Source organism: Haliotis rubra, unplaced genomic scaffold (genome assembly GCF_003918875.1).
Source record: "Haliotis rubra isolate DU_JTF1 unplaced genomic scaffold, ASM391887v1 Scf401, whole genome shotgun sequence".
Classification (NCBI taxonomy): Eukaryota; Metazoa; Mollusca; class Gastropoda; order Lepetellida; family Haliotidae; genus Haliotis; species Haliotis rubra.
Genome location: NW_025767082.1, coordinates 291796 through 316300, shown reverse-complemented (window position 1 = coordinate 316300; position 24505 = coordinate 291796). Strand labels below are relative to the sequence as shown.

The 24505-nt window shown below is 41.3% G+C and overlaps 1 protein-coding gene across 1 annotated transcript in view; it reads left to right on the top strand.

Moving 5' to 3' along the window:
* The window catches only part of LOC124287574 (potassium voltage-gated channel subfamily KQT member 1-like), a 158179-nt gene that overhangs the window by 56941 nt on the left and 76733 nt on the right, over positions 1 to 24505 (top strand). Inside the window, exons 2-3 of the mRNA XM_046724064.1 lie at positions 5779 to 6127; positions 6209 to 6709. Coding sequence (XP_046580020.1) covers positions 6420 to 6709 — 290 coding nt within the window. The 5' untranslated portion in view covers positions 5779 to 6127; positions 6209 to 6419. The remainder of the gene's footprint in view (positions 1 to 5778; positions 6128 to 6208; positions 6710 to 24505) is intronic.

Genomic DNA, 24505 nt, shown 5'->3' with positions numbered 1-24505 from the left:
GTGGTTTTATATCAAGGTGTTTGGTAAAAGTGCCAAACTGAAGCTGTGTAGAGTTGTGTCCAGACATACCATGACACTATGATCATGGGTTCAAATACCATATCCACACTGCTTATGTGGTTCAGCACGCCGAAGACCCAGGTTCGATTCCCCACATGGGTACAATGTGTGAAGCCCATTTCTGGTGTCCCCCGCCGTGATGTTGCTGGAATATTGCTAAAAGCGGAGTAAAACCAAAACTCAGTCAGTCAGTTATGTGGTTCAGCACCACATACACATGTTCCACCAAAATGACCAACATATAGAATGATGCAGTTATCAAATATAAATAGGCAGTTATCAAAAGGATGGATGTAGGTATCAGATTGAAGGATGCAGTGATCAAATATAAATAGGCAGTTATCAAAAGGATGGATGTAGGTATCAGATTGAAGGATGCAGTGATCAAAAGGATGGATGCAGTTATAAAAAAGAAGGAATCTAGTATCAGATAGAAGGATGCAGTTATCAAACAGTGATGCAGTTATCAAATAGAGTGATCCATGATCAAATAAATGAGGCAGTTATCAAATAAAGGATGCCATTATCAACAAGATGGAAGCAGATGTCAACGGGATGCATGATCAAACAGAAGGATGCAGTTATCAAACAGAAGGATGCAGTTATCAACTTATGGAAGAAAGTATTGATGAACAGATGAATGAGATAACCAACATGTATGGATTATAAAATCAGTAAAAAGATTAAGAAATAACCAACATACAATGAAATGATCAACATATTGATGGACCAACGGGGATATATGCCTGACAGAAGGGAGGATGATATAAAGATAGGCATGAGTTAAGCAGGTAGGATGGTTAGATATGCATCAGTCAATATAGAATGGATATGTCTGCACAAAAGAGGATTATGTTCTGAGAGGAGACATGAGACATGTTCTGAGAGGAGAAAGTTGTCCTGATGGTATGAGATTGCCTGTAATGCCAGGACAAGACACTGGCATGTAGTTTCTTCCTGTACAGAGGAGTGTCGATTGCCCAGTACAACATTCCATGTGTTTTAAGATGATCAATACAGCTCAAGCTCTTCATTCTGGATGTAAAATCATAGCGACATCACGCACAGAATGCTTCACAAGAATGTAGAGATGTCTATATTTGATATACCGGTAGTAGGGATGGTTTTGATGTTACAGGCAGATTGTTTGATTTACTCTTGTGTTAAAGGTTTGTGCTAATTGCCTACCAACCAGTGTTCACTGTGGGTGCATCGTCCACTCACCCTTAACTCCTCCACACTTATAGCCCTGGATGTAATGGTGCAGAGGTAGCTAGGTTTCATTTAAAGATGTTGTCGTAACGCCAGTGTGTTTATGAAAATAATAAGGCTTCTTATTAACTTGGCTGAAGGACTGTTTTGCTATGGAATGCCAATTATGACTGTGTAATGGTTCTGGTAACAGATATCAGACTGTACGGTTGGTTGAAATTGGTCATGTGACCATAGAAATGTTCGGGACTTTTCCAAGCATTTTAACACTCTTCAATGTTAGATTTGTTCTATCTAATGTACCATATCATATTTCTACATGGACTCAAGGAGAAGCTTGTCTGTGTATTTTCTGGTATTCACACAAGACATTGTTAGAGTTAGTGGTAATTACAGTGTCTGTTGTAAGATTTCCTAGGAGTTTTAATGTCATATTAATTAACACTCGTACCCAGTTGCATATTTACCTATCAATCAACCTATATATGTCCTGTCTATTGAGGGGCAGCTTGCCCTATGCGGAGTCGTGTCCCTTGGTCATGCCAGCATCCGGTGTTTGTGGGTTCAAATTGCTGTTTGTTGGATTATGTTTCTAGGTTTGTATGCACTATACCTATACACTCTCTGCCTCTCACCTGCATCCCTGTGGGCTTTGTTCATACATTGATCTAAAGCCCCATTACCTAACTTGAATACTATCCAGAAGGGTGTATAAAACCTGACTCACTCACCCACCTGCCCTCAGGCCTACCCTACCCACCTACTTCAGTACATACCTACATGTGTAAAGATACATCTACCCACCTACCTGTGTCCAGACACATCTACCCAACTACCTGTGTACAGAACCAGCTACCTACCTACCTACCTACCGACCTACCTACTGACCTACCGACCGACCGACCTACCTTCTGACCTACCGACCGACCTACCTACCTACCTACCTACCTACCTACCTACCTACCTACCTACCTACCTACCTACTGACCGACCGACCGACCGACCGACCTACCTACCTACCTACCTACTTACCTACCTACCTACCTACCTACCAACCAACGGACCGACCAACCCACCGACCCACCTAACTACCTACCTACCTACCGGTACCTACTGACCTACCTACCTACCTACCTGCCTACCTACCGACCTACTCTTCAGTCCAACTCTTATGCTGACTGACAACCTCTATGTGGAGGCAAGCAGGTGACCTGCTGAATGCTTCGTTACCACGACGGCCTCTAAACACCTGTTTTATGTCCATCCAGCATTAATTTCTCAGATCTGTCAATGTCTATACAACCACAGGGCTCTGCGTGAAGACATGGTCATGTGATACTGAGCTTCAGCACCAACTACAAGTCTATGGTCGTCTGTGACGTCATCGACACTTCATTTTAAGTCGCTGACCATGTCAGTCAGTATTTGCAGGCCAGTGACAGACACACAGATATCCGTTCTCCAACCGTATGAAGTGTCATATTGGAATGAACCATCACAGCTATTGAAGTTGAATAATTAATGTGTTTGGAATATTTGGCAGTATTTCTTCACTCTGGAGACACATTTGTTTATCAGCAGCAGCGTAAATGTAATTGAGCTTTTCCTTTAGTCATGTTGTTGGAAATCACCCCTGTCTTAATTACTTAGCACCTTCACCAAATCAATAGAAGAAAAAACGGTTTTCCATTAAAAATTGAAGGCTTTGATGAAAGGGCAAGTAGTTGCAATCTTGTCCTTTGATTTCTTCACAACTTTGAAAACCCACTTACATCAACTTGGTAAAGTACGTCATCCATTCCACACCTTTCGTCACAAAGCTGCATGGACACAAATATCAGCGTTACGTCACTGCTGTGTTTGCCAATCTGCACTGAAATAATGTTGGAAAGTAATGAGTATGCTAAACAATCATTTTTAAAGTTCCTCCACTCAAAGTGATGAAGGAAACCTTATGTTAAATCACAAGTGTCTAGAGAGAATACTGGGAGATTGCAGATTGATTGCCCTGTCAGTGAACCGCTGTTGTCCATAAGCAAAACATCAGTACACAGTATCAGAGGCTCATATTGTCATCACTCAATTCAATCTAATAGAATGAAAAACATACATCATATATGCTCTACCAGTAAGTTATTAACCTTTTGTTTTTCAATTAAAAACTATGAATGCCCTTATCCTGATTATAATCAGATCTATGCACTTAGAAGTAGGGGTGGGGTGGGATGCTAGGCTTAAGTCACTGGCTGACCCAAGAAATTTGATTCAAATCTTTCAAAACCCACACTGTTTTCTATCCAGTTTAACTGCCGTACATCAAGTCAGTACTTACTGAGTAGTCAGGATATGGCTAAAATATTGCTGATGTGACGTTAAATAATAACTCACTCACTCTGACTTACTGAGTATCAGTTGTACATAGGGCACAGGATCACTCATCAAGCTATAGATTAATAGCTATGGTCAATCTACAGACAGGAGAATGTGTATCAGTTGTACACAGGGCACAGGATCACTCATCAAGCTATAGATTAATAGCTATGGTCAATCTACAGACAGGAGACTGTGTATCAGTTGTACACAGGGCACAGGATCACTCATCAAGCTATAGATTAATAGCTATGGTCAATCTACAGACAGGAGACTGTGTATCAGTTGTACACAGGGCACAGGATCACTCATCAAGCTATAGATTAATAGCTATGGTCAATCTACAGACAGGAGACTGTGTATCAGTTGTACACAGGGCACAGGATCACTCATCAAGCTATAGATCAATAGCTAAGTTCAATCTACAGACAAGGGACAGTGGGGTAGCCTACTGGGTAAAGCATTAGCTCATCATGCTGAAGACCAGGTTTGATTCCCCGCATGGGTACAATGTATGATGCCCATTTCTTGTGCCATGATATTGCTGGAATATTGCTGACAGCAGAATAAAACCATTCTCTCTGAACAGACCACAGTGCAAAGTCCCCCTATAAGAGTAACATCGCAGGCACCCGATGCAGCAAGGAAAAACAGGTGGTGGCTAAGGGTGCAGCGACATGGGAAATGGTGAATTATAGGAAGTACTTATGTACAGCACATCTTTTGTTTGCAGCCAACAAGGTGACTGTAGTTGGATATCCTGCATGAACATTACACTTGTTGAGTGAATAGGAAACCTCAGCTTCTGTATTGCCGCAGGCTTGACATCTGGCACATGTACAGTGACACATTAGGAAGGAAAAATATAGTTTAGAGTTAATGTTTGTTAATGTTTAGTTTGTAATTGGCAAGAAAATTAAGTTTCAGTTTGCATTGGTGGAGGCATACATTTATAGTTTATGTTTATATTTATCATTTAAAAAACTCAGAAACAAATCCTGAAACAAAGAGTTCCAATGAATATTTACACGAACAGTGATGACACTTTGTCAACTTAGTGTTCATATGGACAGTGCAGTCTTGAAATATTTCATGTAGTCTTTCGGATGTACACTGCAGACTTGAGATTGAAAGTGCATCAGGAGAGTTACAATGCCTACTCTTGGCTGAAATAGAAAGTTTCATTTTATTGTGTTTGGCATGGAGATGTCAGTCATCCCATGTTGCAGGGTAATGGTGTTCTAGGTATAGGAGTGCAGGCACAGGCAGCTTGCAGACCTCATCACCAGGTATTGTATGCTGGGAAAGTAGGATAGGGAGGCCAGGGTTACCATCAGGAACAGCTCCATATTTTGTATGATTCATCAGTACAAAGAAACATCAGTCATTAAAGCCCTCACTCTCAGCAGTTCCTGGAGCTGCTGAGGATGATGATGTGAATGGTAGCTAGACGTACGTGTTGGGAGAGCTTCACAAACCAACTTCAATCACCGACCTCCTTGTTAGAAACTTTCATTTAAGAATCTGAAGATGGTTGGCCTGATCACCAATATAATTTTGTCTTTAGCCCTTAAGACGATGTGTGCTGATGGCTTCATGGCAGTAGAAATCACAGAGAATCTGTGATTGATTTAAGTACTTTGCCGATTCCTCCCAGCGCAACCGAACGGAAAGTGAGCATCAGATGCCAGCAACATCACCCAGGGGCAATTACGTCCAAACTATTTCAAGTATTTTGTCATGTCCTTGTGTCAAGTTGGAGGAAGGCTGATATGAGCGTTAATCTCACTCATGGCCAATATGTCCAATATCGCAGCTCCCTCCAATACCACCTGATATGTGAGCTTGCCACATGGCTTGCTTTTACAGAGCTGTGGATCAGTATCATCAGCACCAGCTTGTATCACCCACCCCTCATGGTCATATATACACCAGCTTGGTGAGATTCCATTCATCCTCTACACATGGCCTAGGTGATATTGTCCAAGACTCCGCCGTCGTCACACAATATACCCCAACTAGGCGATATATCTTCCTCCTGAGTGTATTCATCACCTCTGGTTGCCAGGTTATATGTGTCACTTTACAGTTGTTGTTACAATGCCATCTCTTCTTACATGGATGCTTCTATTGCAGATTACCTGATGCAAGCAGTGATGCGGTGAAGTGGTCGTGGTTGACGCTGTCCCCTGCCGGTCCAGTGTCACCGAGGCAAGTGCCAGCCTTCTAGCTACCCTGCAGATCAATACAGCAGTACGTCTCCCAGCTCGTAGTACATCCAACTCTGAGTATCTCTGTATGGGGACACTGACAACGCTGGAACAATGTAGCAATAAGTGGCACTTATTACTTCCACCTACTAGTCATCATGGATATCATCTAAGCCACCCTACCCTTGGAGCTAGGAGGTCGTTCCACCAATCATAGGTAAAACAAGTGTGTTAAGTGCAGAGATGAGGATATCGTTCTGGGCCGGACCCAAGTGGTAAGTGTTGGAACAAGAAGAGTGAACACCCTGGATGCCATCAATTGCTGTCCACTTATAATGTCATCTTCTTTTAACCAGGTGCTCAGCTGAGTAATTGATGTATGAGCAACTTGTTCAACTTTTTAGCCTCCTTCCCCAGTACATTGCCTTGGTTGTGTCAATATGTATGGATACCGAGCCATTCCGATAATACCACCTGCAGTGTGATGCACGTCCCAGTGACCTTAGGGAACAAAGATCAGCACGCGGGCAATTAACGTGTGTATGTTAATATCCTGGACTTGATGATATGGAACTTACGGAGATGGGGACTCGCCAGAGAGAGTTGGGGCAGCTGGCAGTGGTACCAGTGGCGCCGACGGAGGAAGTCACTTATGGTCCGGAGTCTGCACACTCCACGTGTGAGTCACAGGCAGCTTGGGTCGAATACAAGCCTGTGCTTTCACAAATGGATCGCCTGTTGGATGAACGGTACCGGGCCAAGTTAAAAAGTAACGTTACTGCTACCCTGCAAGCTAAAGTGTATAACTTTCTGGAGAGGCCGACAGGATGGAAGTGCTTCATATACCACTTCACAGTGTGAGTATACCTGTTTATGCACTGTTTATTGGGCGAGTGTTGCGGTATTTATCCCACCTATTTTTTAACAATAACAGAGACACAACCTGCATGCAACTTGTGCAAGATTTGTGAGATAATTGTGTGCACCTGTCTTAATGAGTGATGAGTGGAAAATATGAATTGTTTGTGACGTCTGCAAACACAGAAGAACTCCTGCACATGTAATTGTTTACTTTTTTATGTTTGTTTTTTTCACAGAAATATGTATCTGTGTTCTTAACAGGTCACACGAGTTTCTTGTTGTTTGTGTATACTCTGCTGAATACAAATGCTTCTAATAGCTTAATAATAATTAGTTCTGTTGAAGACAATGCCATCTAAAGTCTGCCACTGACCGAGCGTGGTTTTGTACACTGTCTTCGTACACTTTACACAATTAGAACATGCAGTTTATTGATTGCCTCCACACATGATACGTCTATTAAAAGGTATGGTATTTATATGCACTCGGCCTGCTGGCCTTTACCTGGTTGTATTTGCATGCAGATGAGACCATCACTTCTATCAATATGTCAACAGTGGCCGGAGTATTTGGCCGGGGTAGTTTACACATGATTATTGAAATAATTATGTTTATTAATTGCTTGGGGAGCAATATTGGATAATAGCGTGTGTCAGTCGTATCATTCATGATGCGTTTAGGCCACCGTGGAAGTGTTTTTTGTTTTGAAAGGTGATAGCGAAAAACAATCAGTGTCATGGAACTGTACGCTGCTTAAAAAACTAAAACGAAATCTGATTCTTTCATATTCCATAGCAAGACAGATTAACTATAGTGATATTAACAAATCAGGTGTTAAATTATTTTGAGCTGTATATATTTTATGCAGAATGTGAACTTACATGTCTGTTTATTTCTTTTTAAAAATGTTTTCAGAATCAGTTCAAAATTTATTACTTGATGACACATACAGATTTTCCTTTGATGTATATCCACATTTCTGTGTGATCTCCTAACCAAAACCATAATCCCTGCAACATTCTCTGGTAGCTTGGCATAGTGGTGTAGGTGTTAACGTCTATAGAATCAGTTCCCACAATGTCATATTATTCTAGCTGACTACAGGATCACACTGACTATAAATTTTCATTGATTCAGTTTAATATCCAATTTATGTCCAGTGTGAATTCATGTACATTCATTTCTTTCTGTAATCAACTTGAATGTTTCAACAACATGTTACAATTAAAATGAATTTTCCTCTGAAACTTTTATTTGAATTGATAAAGGGCATGCTAGTAAAGCTGATTTCTGTATTTCTTTATGTGAATAATATTTTCTGTCATTAAAAGATTTCATTACAAGCACACCAAATCTAAACATCAGTGAAAATGATATTTTGATGGCAATAGTATTGTTTTAATTATTTTTGTCCTGACCAAAGCCCTTTTAGAAATTCTACACAATAGTCATGTGTTTTTTAAGATTTGCAATTAATTCCAACAAAATATGTCAATGCTGAAGGCAAATTACAATCTCAACTATTTACTTTTTACTTGCAATCATTTACCAAACTCCATAGCAATCGAAAGCAATTATCAGTATTTGCTATCAGTATTTTCCCTTCAGTTATGTTTATATGTCATGCAGATAAACCAATGCTCCGTGTGTATTCGTACAATGGTACAATGATACAATCAGTGAAACATGTGGGCTGGAGATTCAGGTGTGAAAACCTGCTGTGAACATTTGTAATACAATTATGTTGATATTTTGTTATTGCAACTGTCCAATATAATGTTATTGCAACTGTTCAATGTAACTTTAATCACACCTGTTCAATATAATGCTATCATACCTGTTCAATATAATATTATTACACCTGTTCAGAAATTAAAAATGTTAGTTTTACAAGAAATGGGTTAAACAAAACTACATTTGTATCGTGCAGATATTGTGGCAAGGAATATTTAGTTTTAAACAAAAACGGTCCTAGTAAGATACAGACTTGAGGAGAGAACCTGTCAGCATACAGTCAGTCCCTGTGTTAATTATTAATATTGCTGGATAGGACCGAGTACCGTTTCTCCTGGCAAAGGCAGCCTCGTGTTGTAGTTGTTTGATTGCAGTGTACATAAACACAATGGCACCACCGCTCTTAACCCCTGTGCTAGCAGACAACTGGTAATGATTTCATGTCAATTATTGATGGCTGGGCAACTTGCGTAATGTTACAAATCAATGGCCAAACATTGATAATTGTTATGTTCAGTGTGTTTTGTGATTAAGATATATTTCATTTGAATCTAAACTCATTTCTGAACAAACAAAACAATGAAAGTGAAAGGTTATCAGTTGTACAGTGTGAAACATTCTGAATTGTGTTCAGTGTTTGGTTGATGTTCATGAAGGTTGCTCCGCCGTTCGCATTTCGGCAGTGTGTTTGTTTCGATTGTACGCATGTGTATTATGATGGTTGTACTGAGAAAATATCTTCCTGCAATCATGACCATGTGCATAACTCACAAGCAGAGCAACTTGAATTCATCATCATCATCATCATCATCATCATCATCATCATCATCATCATCATCATCATCACCTGTCACCACCACAAATATATTATCATCATTATTTTATTCATCCATGTGATTTTCTGTCCACATGGCCTCCCTGATCATGACACTGCATTAACTACTGTAGGATGTCATATTGTCATGGTAATGTCATATTGTCATGGTGATGTCATATTGTCATGTGATGTCATGGTGACATCACATTGTAACAGCTGTGCACTGATGAACTCCCCCGAGGAGCAAAGGCACTGTTATAATGAAAACTTTGTAGTTGCTTCATTTTGTATATTTATAAAGTACCAACCAGCAGTTATCAACACTTTCCATATATGTATACGCATGTACACACACTGGCACAACTACTTACACTCACTAACACATACAGTCACACTGGGATGAGTGAGTGAGTGAGTTTGGTGGAGTGTGTTGGTAAGGGATGTTATGATCTGTCTCAGCGCTGTAGTTAAGTCAACATCGGTCAATCATATCTGACAGATTTATTGTGTGAAAAACAAATTGGATTCCTTCATGATAACTGGATAATGGTTACATTATGAGTAAACTACATCTGTTACTCAGTGTTCTGCGTGGCAATTCCACCGACAGTATTGTATTAATTTCATATTTCTGTGGCCATATACAATTCCCTCATTGATGAGAGCTTCAGTTGGTGACTCGTTGTAAATAAGTAATGTGTATCTGTGTGCCGAGCCGTACTATAGCGATGTTTCAGTGTGATAAGCTGCTAGACCGGTGATCTGCCAGAGGGCATGAACGCCACCTGACAGTGCCCCTCATACGACAATAGGAATAAGCATCAATTATGTATGGTGATAAAATCAGCTCCCCAGCATCAAACAATGAGTTACAGATTGGGCGTGGGTCAGTCGTAGCAGCCACCTCACTGTTGTCACGTGTCAGTACTATCATTGGTGTGTTCTTCTTCTTCGTCGTCATCATCATCGTCATCATCATCATCAGTAACAGCATCACTATCATCATCAGTAGCAGCAGCCTTGCTATCATCATCAGTAGCATCAGTAGCATCATCACTATCATCATCAGTAGCATCACTATCATCATCATCAGTAGCAGCAGCCTCATCATCGTCAGTATCATCATCATCACTATCATCATCAGTAGCATCACTATCATCATCAGTAGCATCAGTAGCATCATCACTATCATCATCAGTAGCATCACTATCATCATCAGTATCATCATCAGTAGCATCATCACTATCATCATCAGTAGCATCATCACTATCATCATCAGTCATCATCATCATCATCATCAGTAGGCATCATCATCAGCATCATCATCACTATCATCATCAGTAGCATCATCACATCATCATCATATCATCATCACTATCATCATCATCACTATCATCATCAGTATCATCATCACTATCATCATCATCATCATCACTATCATCATCAGTAGCATCATCACTATCATCATCAGTAGCATCATCATCACTATCATCAGTAGCATCATCATCACTATCATCATCAGTAGCATCATCACTATCATCATCAGTAGCATCATCATCACTATCATCATCAGTAGCATCATCACTATCATCATCAGTAGCATCATCATCATCATCATCATCATCATCATCATCATCACTATCATCATCAGTAGCATCATCACTATCATCATCAGTAGCATCATCACTATCATCATCATCATCATCACTATCATCATCAGTAGCATCATCACTATCATCATCATCATCATCAGTATCATCATCATCATCAGTATCATCATAGCATCATCACTATCATCATCAGTAGCATCAGTATCATCATCATCAGTAGCATCATCATCATCATCATCATCATCATCATCATCATCAGTAGCATCATCATCATCATCATCATCATCATCAGTAGCATCATCACTATCATCATCAGTAGCATCATCATCATCATCATCAGTAGCATCATCACTATCATCATCAGTAGCAGCAGCCTGGCTATCATCATCATCATCATCATAGCATCATCATCATCATCATCATCAGCAGCATCATCACATCATCATCAGCATCATCATCATATCATCAGTAGCATCATCACTATCATCATCATAGCATCATCATCATCATCATCATCATCATCAGCAGCATCATCACTATCATCATCAGTAGCATCTATCATCATCAGTATCAGCAGCATCACTATCATCATCACTATCATCATCAGTAGCAGCAGCCTGGCTATCATCATCAGTAGCATCATCACTATCATCATCAGCTCATCATCATCTATCATCATCAGTAGCATCATCACTATCATCATCAGTAGCATCATCACTATCATCATCAGTAGCATCATCAGTAGCATCACTATCATCATCAGTAGCATCATCACTATCATCATCAGTAGCATCATCAGTAGCATCACTATCATCATCAGTAGCATCATCACTATCATCATCAGTAGCAGCAGCATCGCTATCATCATCATCACTATCATCATCAGTAGCAGCAGCCTCGCTATCATCATCATCAGTAGCATCAGCATCAGCATCAGCATCAAGAAAGAGTGTTTCTTGTATCAGTATCTGTGGTACATACAGTGCCAGTGTCTATAATACAGTGTATGCATCACCTAACCCAAGCATCAACATCAACACCCCTCCCTCCCTCCTGTCTCATTATAATATCCTCACCTCTGACATCATACTCTTTTATGACCCACATGATTTTCAGACGCTGTCACATTTGATTAACTTTAAAATGTAGGATTTATTCTAAAATAACTTTTATATAGACTTCAGAAACATCTCAGATCTGCAGGGTTCTGATAAACATGGTTCCAGCAGGGACAACTCGTCTTAGAGGATTCAGAGTTAACTATTAAGCCTAGTTTTGATACTTTTTGCATGGATGATTCTGACAAAGTAGATCTATAACTTTAAATGAGATCCATTGTAGCTGGCTTAAGCAGAGTCAACGCTCAGTGTCATGACAGATTACACCATTGTGCCTTTAATCAATGTTTCAGTATCGATAATAAACTGAAAAATCAGCTTTCATTCAAGAAGATGAACTTCAGGTGGACAAGAATCAATTAATTTTGGGATAATAATATTGCCTCGAAAGTTGATAATGTATAAATTCTTTTGACAGGCTTGTTAACAAGCAATCTGCTCATCAAACTGGGAGAATTTGTTTAGTGTCTGCTGGCTGAAAGGACCCCACTAGCTCTCCAGACTTAAAGATGTCCAAAAATTATTGAAAATTGTGAATGAGTATTTAAACGGGAAAACCCTGTTTTTTATGTGTTCAGTTTACAGTTCCTGGCCTGATGGGGTCCTGACAATGTCACCTCTCTGCACCTAATTGGATTTGCCAGGCGGCCGGGAAACCTTTCCCAACCTAACGGGAAGTTGTGAAAAAAATGAAATCTTTGATACTAGAAATCCCCAGGAGTGTTCCCTCGATTCTAAATCTGAGCAAAGCTTTTATTAGCGAAAATAATCTTGTTTTTCACTGGATTTTCACAGGTGTGGTCGTCCTTCAAAATTGGTTTGCCTTTGAAATAATGTGATTGAATTTAGGACTCCAGCCATCTTCATTACCGGCCATGTTTGTATGCTCAGATTCTCCAAATCTTATTCCCTCTTGTGCTGACATTTTCATCACATCGACTGGATATAAATCATTGAAAGTATTTTATTTTTACATGTCACCAACATATGGGCACTGAGCTTTCAATGAGATTTTTAAGTTGCGACATTGTGCTCAGGTTCTCCATCCGAATATCTGGTGATGATTAACTTGGTGAAGTTTTAAGGTGTAAAATGTCCAGTATTAGATATGCTAGACCAGACAATGTTACCAGTTTACAGATTCTTTTAAAAGAATTATGGTTGGGAGACGTGAAAAAAGAAGACTGATAAAAAGTTATATTTTTTAGATGAAAATGTAATTTTTGATTTAAGTTAGGCCAGATGTTGTTTGTTTACAGATTCCTTTGTGTACAAAAAATGTAACTTGTTGGTAGATTTAGAAAGAAGAAACTTCAGTATCAGAAAGGCATATGTATTCCATTATTCCATAGTGTTCAGACCGCCTCTGTGGTGTAGTGGTTAAAACATCCACCTGTAGACCGGAAGAAAGCGGGTTCGATCTCTGGCCTCGTCATACCAAAAGACGTTAAAATATGGAACATGTTTGTCCCTGCCTGGTGCTCGGCATTAATGGGTACAAGGACTGATCGGCTCGGAGTCAGTATAATGTGTCTGAGTAGGGTATTCATGCTTCACTGCGGCATTGTATCTCGGTGAGCTAGCACTATAAAACCAGCTTAAGTCTGGGCCAGTACAAGCAGCCACACATGCACATTCTCACGCATGCACGTCGTCATATGAGTGAAATATTCTTCAGTACTGCGTTAAACCCCATTTCACCTCACCCCACCATACTGTTCATACCAGCCAAGTGAAGATGACATGGTGGTGGAAGACAGTGACTGATTGCAGGTTGTCATTGAATAAGATGATGCTCATGCTATCAGCCACTGGATTGTCCAGTCCCGGGTTTGATGTTTACAGTTGGCTGTCAGGTACAGCTGAATACTGATGATGATCTCTGTGGTAACCAATGCTGCCTGCCTGTTGTTCCTTCCCTCTCTGGGTTGTTGTGTTGTACATATTCACAATAATGACTTCTAAAATATTATTACAAATTATATTTCCCATTTATGTCAGTGTGTGAGTGACTTTTTTTCATGTCTCTTTGGTCATAATGTCATGGCTGGCCACACCAGAAACATGCCAAGCTAACTGCATGACAGTGTCGATTCACTCCAGGGTTTTGGAAAACACTTTACCTACCGGATAACTCTGAATCCACTCCCCACACCTCGCTCATTATACCCCACTCCCAGGTATGTTTGTGTTTTTGTCAGTTGGTTTTTACACAGCTTTAAACAATATTCCTGCAATATCAAAACGAAGGACACCAGGAATTCGGTCCAAACATTGAACCCATATACGAAACCAAACACGTTAAGCAGACACTAAAACCACAAGGTGTCACCACTGTCCCATGATAAGACATGAACATTCGGAAACTGAATATTGGTCACATGGTCAGGTAGTCAAGCTCTGTAAGTAGCATCCTATAGATTCCAGGTGGCGAGTCGACTCTTGAACACAGAACTAGAACAACATTGTTGATGATAGGCCAGGTAATAGTTCATAGCCTGAATCTGAAACCAGTGTTGTCTTGCAAAATATGATTCATAATATTTCAACTTCTGTTACCAGCAAAGAAAGTAAAATGTCTTACAATCATAACTACAAGACTGTATCATGCCAGTCACAAATTATGACTTTATTTGAACACAACACTCTTTGCACTGACATGATGTACAGTATATGGCTGGGCAATCTATAACGGATTGTGTAATGTATATGTACATGTTCATTGTTTAGTGCACAGCAGCCAGGGAATATCCACAACAATATACTTGGTTCTGTTGCAAGGCATTAGCCCTAAATGCCAGCTTGGAGACACCAGACTGATAGATGGTCATGGAGGACAGGTCAAGGTCGTTAGTGGCAACAGTGGCTGTACCTGTGTGACCTTAAACAACTAGCAGACATGCATTACACATGTGGCTGGAGCTCTGTGTCAAGTGACAGGCAGCAGAATGTGTTTCAGTTCACAGTAATATTGCCCTCGTGGATACTATTGCCAATGTCTTCACTTGTTGTTGTTTTCAGCTACTGAGGACATTGAAGAAATGTTATGTTACCGTAAATGAAATCTAAATGTTAACATTTTACAAGACATGCTTATCTTGATGTAATATATACTTCAAAAGAATTTTTAAAAATACACGGCTCCTCCATACCTCTAATCATAGTAACACAGACAAGTCTAGTGTTCTTGAACTTCTTCAGGGACTTAACTGGGATTCAAACCCATCAACAGATCAAAGCAGTGTTAAGGGAGGTAACTCAACACATGAAACATATGTCAGATCATTCTGCCAACTGTGCCCAGCCCCAGAAATGGCCTACATGATGTATAGTTGATGGGCACTAATATATATCAACTACACACTTATCAATTATTATACTCTAGAGGGCAAATGGCAGCATGTATGTGTCAGCTGATGATGTATATATGCTCACAACAATATATGAGCTGTTTGTTAGACAGATCAGAACGACCGTACATTGATATTTTAATTATGTCAATTTGGTTGGAAATAACTTCACGTCCCATGGAAGTGATGCAGTTGACTGGTGTGCTGACAGGGATTTTTGCCTTAAATCTTGGAGTTGTGTAACTATGTGATTACCATGTCTGTGGAAGCAGGAAGATGTCATCTGTATACTGTAAGTTAATGTGGACCGTTTAGACTTGGAATCGCTGATTTAGGTGCACTTAGTAACTGCAGCAGCAAATGGACGTTTTGGTGCCGTTTCTGTTTTCAACATAATTATTCTAAACCAGAAGTTCAAAGGAATGTTTTATCATCCATGTCCATCCATCACTTGAATCAATTTTGTCCAGCTTTGATGTTGTGTGTGTCAGAATTGTCTTTTTTCACCAAAGCTTTCATGGACTACAAATATGGACAGCGTATTTGCATGTATACCTCGCACGCTAGAACAGTTGTTGAGTACACAATAGAAATACTCTGCATGGTGCCATGAAACACTGAGCTCAAACACCATTGACAGCAGGGACTTAGGGCTACTGTTGGAGGTGGGGAGGAGGGGTTGCTTGTTCAGGGGGTTGTTGGCGGGGGTATATACGAAAAATGCATGAGTCACATGATCCGGTCATGGCCTAAGCAGATCCTCCATAGAAAACACTTGACCAGTGAAACTGAAGCATCTCATGATTATGTCATAACCTATTTACTTCATTATACTGTCATTTGTTTGGGTGTATCTTTCTTTGTACCTTTGTTGAATTTATGAAAATGCAACAAACATACCAAAAATCTCATGATTCATCCATGTTCTGGAGGTTTGGATCTCATTTCTGTCATCTCATGACTCATCCATGTTCTGGAGGTGTGGATCTCATTGTCACCATGGCCTCCATGATGGTTTGTCAAATAAACCCTTTATGGCTGCTGCTTAGCCATTTCTGCACAAAATGCACAGTAATGCTCTTAAATTCTCTCATGTTCTCTGTCATTCTCTCAAACTGCTATTTTTTCCATATAAATTCCTACCATTGTTAAAGTGAGGAAGCTGAACTTGGCATGCATGGCTCTCCTTATGTTGATATGATATCTTCTTTTTATATCATGGTTTTAGTGTGCTTTTGTAGAAGCAATTGTAAAAAGTGTGTGCAATGGGAGTTAATCTCTTTAAGAGTATTTGAAACTTTTTGAAACAAAGTTAAAACTTTTTATAAGGTAAATTTTTGCATTGTCATTTTGTTAAAACAATGGTCTGTGATAGTGATCCTTGCAGCTAGCTGTTTCCTAGGTTACCTTTGTCATCAGTACTTAGGAAGGAAATGTTTGAGTGGCAATAATGACAGTAGCTTTTACAAGGTTGTCTCTGCTGACACGTTACATTGTGGACTACATATTCAGAACTACAGTTCTGTGGCACCAATTTAATGCAAAATTGTATTTATCACAGTAAATTTGGATAATATGTTTTTCCCCATCATCTCCCCACTCTCCAAATTTCCAGACTCAACTCTGACCATGCGAAAATCTGCAACAATCCTCCAATTTCAGTCCCATGTCAACCCAACTGATGTTCATTGTCTTGCAACGAACACTTACTACAATGGCTGAAATACCATGAAAGACAGCCTAAAACCAAAATTACTCGCTCCCTTGCTACCTGCTCCCTGCCACTTGCTGCAAACAGCTCTTCATTTGCGCTTATTTCACACCAGGTCTGGTCTTGCCTTTTCTCATATTCCTGTAGGGAAATGTATTTGTTATCAGTTCAACTTAGAACACTTATCAGAGCTGTGCACTAAAAAGTGCATTACCATAGTAATAGGACAGAGAGCACTAAGTCCCCCAGACAGTTCCAGCAGGAGAGATCAACATGCACCAGAGGAGAAGGTATCCAGCACTGTGTTGTCCTTGAAAATAAACTAAATCAACTACCACATTTTTCTGCATGGGGTACTTCAGTTTTATCAGCCCACACAACTGAATGCGTGCCCTTTGTGACAAGCACTATAAATGTCTGTCATCAAAGCACCATCCCTGCCTGGTGTGAGAGGCCCAACCTGCTGCCTAATGTGTCACTTCATATGGTCTTTGATAAGTCAATATTGTTTCGTCCTTTGGTTCATTCTTCCCAGTCCCTAACAGGGACAAAACATGCCGAGCTGTTAGAGCTCCCGCCCAGGGTAATATAATTGATTGGAATGGTACATGCTGGGGTCAACTCTCCGGACTGAGGTTTGCAATTACCAATATTGGGCCATGGCCTTACTAGGGGTGACCCATATGGCAGTAGATTACAGATGGTGTTTGATGAAGCGTTCCAATTGGATTACTTAAGATTACCAGATCAGCCCACAGACAAGCTGTTTAGCTCCCTTAGCTCACAATAAGCCATTTTTCTGCCATTCCTTTTTGGTTTCATTGACAGGTATTGACTTTGAACTGTCAGTGGACCTCTGTACAGAGAGCAGCTCCTCACTAGTATTGTCTTTCCTGATTGTAGAAACCTCTTGAGCTGACATCACAGCTGATAATTTGATATATCTGCTGTGTCAGTTTGATTGAGCACTGAAAACTGAAATAACCCAATCTGACATTGAACAATGAGGATTATGATTCATTCACATAAGTAGACATTTAATATTATTGTGCATAACAGACTCAACAGACAGGATATAAAATCCCTATTTCCAAAGAATATATTGATGTATTACTAGGACAGATATAGGAGTACATATCCTTAACACTTTAAGCAGCTCCATTCAGGCTGGGATGTAGTACCCTTGCCAGAGTATTACGTACTTAACATCATGTTAACACATTGTAAGTTGTGCTTTATATTTAACCCAGTGCAATTTCTTCATGCATCAGTTGAATTGTAGCATTTGATGACTTTATGTATAATTTATGGGAGTGTTGAGCCATACATAGCATGCAGATCAACCAGCATGGTGACTGAGGAGGGCTTGAAGCCACTGTTGAAGGTCCTCTTGTGCTGCCTCTTGTCCTGCTGGAGGACAGGGGCCTGTAATCATGGGGTAACACCCAGTAACATGGAGGACAGGGGCCTGTAATCATGGGGTAACACCCAGTAACATGGAGGACAGGGGCCTGTAATCATGGGGTAACACCATTAACATGGAGGACAGGGGCCTGTAATCATGGGGTAACACCCAGTAACATGGAGGACAGGGGCTTGTAATCATGGGGTAACACCCATTAACATGGAGGACAGGGGCTTGTAATCATGGGGTAACACCCATTAACATGGAGGACAGGGGCCTGTAATCATGGGGTAACACCATTAACATGGAGGACAGGGGCCTGTAATCATGGGGTAACACCCAGTAACATGGAGGACAGGGGCCTGTAATCATGGGGTAACACCATTAACATGGAGGACAGGGGCCTGTAATCATGGGGTAACACCCATTAACATGGAGGACAGGGGCCTGTAATCATGGGGTAACACCCATTAACATGGAGGACAGGGGCCTGTAATCATGGGGTAACACCCAGTAACATGGAGGACAGGGGCCTGTAATCATGGGGTAACACCCAGTAACATGGAGGACAGGGGCCTGTAATCATGGGGTAACACCCATTAACATGGAGGACAGGGGCCTGTAATCATGGGGTAACACCAGGGGCCTAACATGGAGGACAGGGGCCTGTAGTCATGGGGTAACACCCATTAACATGGAGGACAGGGGCCTGTAATCATGGGGTAACACCATTAACATGGAGGACAGGGGCCTGTAATCATGGGGTAACACCCATTAACATGGAGGACAGGGGCCTGTAATCATGGGGTAACACCCAGTAACATGGAGGACAGGGGCTGTAATCATGGTAATCATGGGGTAACACCAGTAACATGGAGGACAGGGGCCTGTAATCATGGGGTAACACCCAGTAACATGGAGGACAGGGCCTGTAATCATGGGGTAACACCCAGTAACATGGAGGACAGGGGCCTGTAATCATGGGGTAACACCCATTAACATGGAGGACAGGGGCCTGTAATCATGGGGTAACACCCAGTAACATGGAGGACAGGGGCCTGTAATCATGGGGTAACACCCAGTAACATGGAGGACAGGGGCCTGTAATCATGGGGTAACACCCATGTAAGGGGCCTGTAATCATGGGAATAACACCAGGGAGGACAGGGGCCTGTAATCATGGGGGGTAACACCCAGTAACATGGAGGACAGGGGCCTGTAATCATGGGGTAACACCAATAACATGGAGGACAGGGGCCTGTAATCATGGGGTAACACCCAGTAACATGGAGGACAGGGGCCTGTAATCATGGGGTAACACCATTAACATGGAGGACAGGGGCCTGTAATCATGGGGTAACACCCAGTAACATGGAGGGACAGGGGCCTGTAATCATGGGGGGCCTGCACCAGTAACATGGAGGACAGGGGCCTGTAATCAAGAGGTAACACCATAACATGGAGGACAGGGGCCTGTAATCATGGGGTAACACCTGTAACATGGAGGACAGGGGCCTGTAACATGGGGTAACACCCATTAACATGGAGGACAGGGGCCTGTAATCATGGGGTAACACCCGGTAACATGGAGGACAGGGGCCTGTAATCATGGGGTAACACCATTAACATGGAGGACAGGGGCCTGTAATCAAACACCATTAACATGGAGGACAGGGGCCTGTAATCATGGGAGTAACACCATTAACATGGAGGACAGGGGCCTGTAATCATGGGGTAACACCCATTAACATGGAGGACAGGGGCCTGTAATCATGGGGTAACACCATTAACATGGAGGACAGGGCCTGTAATCATGGGGTAACACCCATTAACATGGAGGACAGGGGCCTGTAATCATGGGGTAACACCAAATAACATGGAGGACAGGGGCCTGTAATCATGGGGTAACACCAATTAACATGGAGGACAGGGGCCTGTAATCATGGGGTAACACCCATTAACATGGAGGACAGGGGCCTGTAATCATGGGGTAACACCAGTAACATGGAGGACAGGGGCCTGTAATCAGGGGTAACACCATTAACATGGAGGACAAATCATGGGGTAACACCCATTAACATGGAGGACAGGGGCCTGTAATCATGGGGTAACACCCATTAACATGGAGGACAGGGGCCTGTAATCATGGGGTAACACCATTAACATGGAGGACAGGGGCCTGTAATCATGGGGTAACACCCATTAACATGGGTAGGACAGGACAGGGGCCTGTAATCATGGGGTAACACCATTAACATGGAGGACAGGGGCCTGTAATCATGGGGTAACACCCAGTAACATGGAGGACAGGGGCCTGTAATCATGGGGTAACACCCATTAACATGGAGGACAGGGGCCTGTAATCATGGGGTAACACCCATTAACATGGAGGACAGGGGCCTGTAATCATGGGGTAACACCCATAACATGGAGGACAGGGGCCTGTAATCATGGGGTAACACCATTAACATGGAGGACAGGGGCCTGTAATCATGGGGTAACACCATTAACATGGAGGACAGGGGCCTGTAATCATGGGGTAACACCCATTAACATGGAGGACAGGGGCCTGTAATCATGGGGTAACACCATTAACATGGAGGACAGGGGCCTGTAATCATGGGGTAACACCCATTAACATGGAGGACAGGGGCCTGTAATCATGGGGTAACACCCATTAACATGGAGGACAGGGGCCTGTAATCATGGGGTAACACCCATTAACATGGAGGACAGGGGCCTGTAATCATGGGGTAACACCATTAACATGGAGGACAGGGGCCTGTAATCATGGGGTAACACCATTAACATGGAGGACAGGGGCCTGTAATCATGGGGTAACACCCATTAACATGGAGGACAGGGGTGCCCCAGTAACATGGAGGACAGGGGCCTGTAATCATGGGGTAACACCAATTAACATGGAGGACAGGGGCCTGTAATCATGGGGTAACACCCATTAACATGGAGGACAGGGGCCTGTAATCATGGGGTAACACCCAGTAACATGGGGCTGAGCTGACAACTGGCTTCTCATGTCAAGTGTCGTGTAGAGGACTGCGTTGTAATTCTGTGTTTTCATGTCTTCTCTAGAGAGAACATGTGTTGATATTTGCATATAAATGTTTTCTAGGAGGGAGTTGATACAGTTCTGCACTGTAGGATCACCTGAGGATGTTGATCATCTAGTGTAGAAATGTCTTGAAGAAAGTATGAGGCGTTGATCGGATGTACTTTAGAATCGTTTGTTGAGTTGTGATGGCGTTAATCTGCTGCTGTATTGTTGGGTGGCTTAAAGAGATATGAGGAGATGATTAACTTATGTTTTCTAGGGTGAGGTGAGGTGAAATGGGGTTTAACATCATACTTAAGAATATTTCGCTCATATGACGATGTGAACGTGTGTGTGTATGTGCGGCTGCTTGTACTAGCCCAGACTTGAGCTGGTTTTATAGTGCTAGCTCACTGAGATACCATGCCGCAGTGAAGCATAAATACCCCACTCAGACACATTATACTGACTCCGAGCCGACCAGTCCTTGTTGTACCCATTAATGCCAAGCACCAGGCAGGGACCAACAAGTACAATATTTGAACGTCTTTTGGTATGATGCAGCCAGGGATCGAACCTGTGATGTTCCACTCTCCGGGAAGACACTATAACCATTACACCACGGAGGCGGTCATGTTTTCTACGGTCTCTACTTGAGATGATACAGTGTTGATCAGCATGTATCATGAGATTCTAGGAAGCCCTATATAATATCTATCAATGTTATCTGTGAGCCTTTTTCATGTGCATAGAGCAGTTTACTAGTGGCATAACCAGTCAGAATTCACGGCACCCAGACCTTATCACCAAACACAAATAGAACTCAGATAATGTCAAGAATTGTCCACATGGTTATTTGATTTGGCAGAAACCTTTGAAGGATGACAGTATATTGAGTTTCAGGGTCAGAGAGTGGGCACTGCCAAGGTCAACCGGGCTGGCTGGTAAGTGCAGAAATTCAGCCACTGCGGAGGTCACTCCAACATGATTCCCAACTGGCTTCCACAATAATCTCCACCTACCAATAGTTTCTACTTCAACTGTCATACAGATGTGCTCAGCCTATTAAATATGAAAGAAAATTATATGTCGTTTTGTCTTGTTGATAAGGAATTACACTTTTGAAGATAAAGACATTTCGTTGTATATTTTATTCATGTAGAGATAAGGTTCACTTTGTCCTTGTATGAAAGTCATGGTGTAGTTCATCTGAGAAGATCTTTCTCCACTCAATGGTGCGTGTGGGTTTCACTAAAGTGGTAAATATCAGGAACCTGCATCAGTTCAGCCTTTCTTCCACATCCGGACATACCGTGATAAAACTGGAATACTGTTAAAGGCAGCATTAAACTTACTTCCCTCCCTCAGTCACTTAAGTTAATGATGGAAACTACCTTTGAGCAAATAATGACTCATCGTGTTGATAAGTTTCGAGTACCTGGCAGGTGGGGTGTATCTTATTAATCCATCCTTTCCAATTGGTAGCTTGTCATTGATTTACATGTTATTTAGATAGAGCACTAAAATTTCTGTAATTTCATCCTTCTGGCGAAATAATTAGAATACCTTTGTTACGAAACAGGTGTTGAACATATTATGCAAGCAGTTCTTCTAACTACTGAATAATGACTACTGTTTGAGGAAGCAGAGTAATCTCAGTTACTCATCTCTTATTTTTCTTCTATTTTTTTAAATTTGTGTTATTGTGCATTTTCAATTATTATGTTTTGAGTTATGCATTCCTTCAAGACAGAAGTATATTTGCTATTACTCATTTTACAGTGAAGTACAAACTCTGGGGAAGGGTTTCTACTCTTTATAAACATCTGGTGGCGCCACAGATTTTCAGTGATTCATCCATGTACTTTTCATCACTGTTTTGCATTTTGTCCTCAGTGGACTTGTTTCATTGAGACTGGCGATACTCTGGCATCGTTTCATATCAACACCCAGCAGGCAGACTACAGCTATTTAATGTGTATAATCCTATTTGTGTAAGGTCTGCTGACTACAGGATCGGTGGGGTAGCCAGTGGTTAAAACATTCCCCTGTCACACCCAGGTTTGATTCCCCACATGGGTACAATGTGTCAAGCTCATTTCTTGTGTTCCCTGCCATGATATTGCTGGAATATTGCTAAAAGCGGCATAAAACTAACCTTAACTAACTAACTAACTAACTAACTAACTAACTAACTAACTAACTCACTAACTCACTAACTAACTAACTAACTAACTAACTAACTAACTAACTCACTAACTCACTAACTCACTCACTCACTCACTCACTCACTCACTCGCTCACTCACTCACCGATGTGTGTCTACATCTATTAGAGTTACGGATAGCCAAGCATATCAAAATACTGCCTCTGATAAAATTGAAATGACATTTAAGAATCTAATTATTCATAACCAGTCGATTCACATGTTTTAATAAAATATGAAAGAGACATGCTGGTATATATATAGTAAAGACTACAAGTGATAAATATTCTGATAAAAGGAATGTGGTTATGGCTTCCCAGCCTGACTCACTCACTGTCTGACTCAAAGCTGAAATACATTTAGATGGTAATGAAGTATATTATGATCTAACATATGAATATGTCGGTTTACAATTTCTCAGTAGAGTACAGATTCTTGAACTTCCTTTTTGTTGAGTCCCATCCAGGATTTCGAACACACACTCTCAGAGTCAGGCACCCAATTGTCAGTGCTGAAGATAAAGTGTAATCCAATATTACATGTTACAAGTGACCACTTCCTGGATGACATTATGTATTCTTATTAAGATCAACCAACTGCTGTGTGTGATAACAAGATAAGAATGCAAATAGACTCTTAGTATTTTATGAAGGAAATTACAACATAACTAAAAAGAAAACGTAACATAGTGGCCTAATGTTGCATCTGTAGCTGCCCCTGGGACTATCATCACAAACTGGATGCCACAGGAGATGTGAGACCAACTATGACATCACAATCAAATGACAT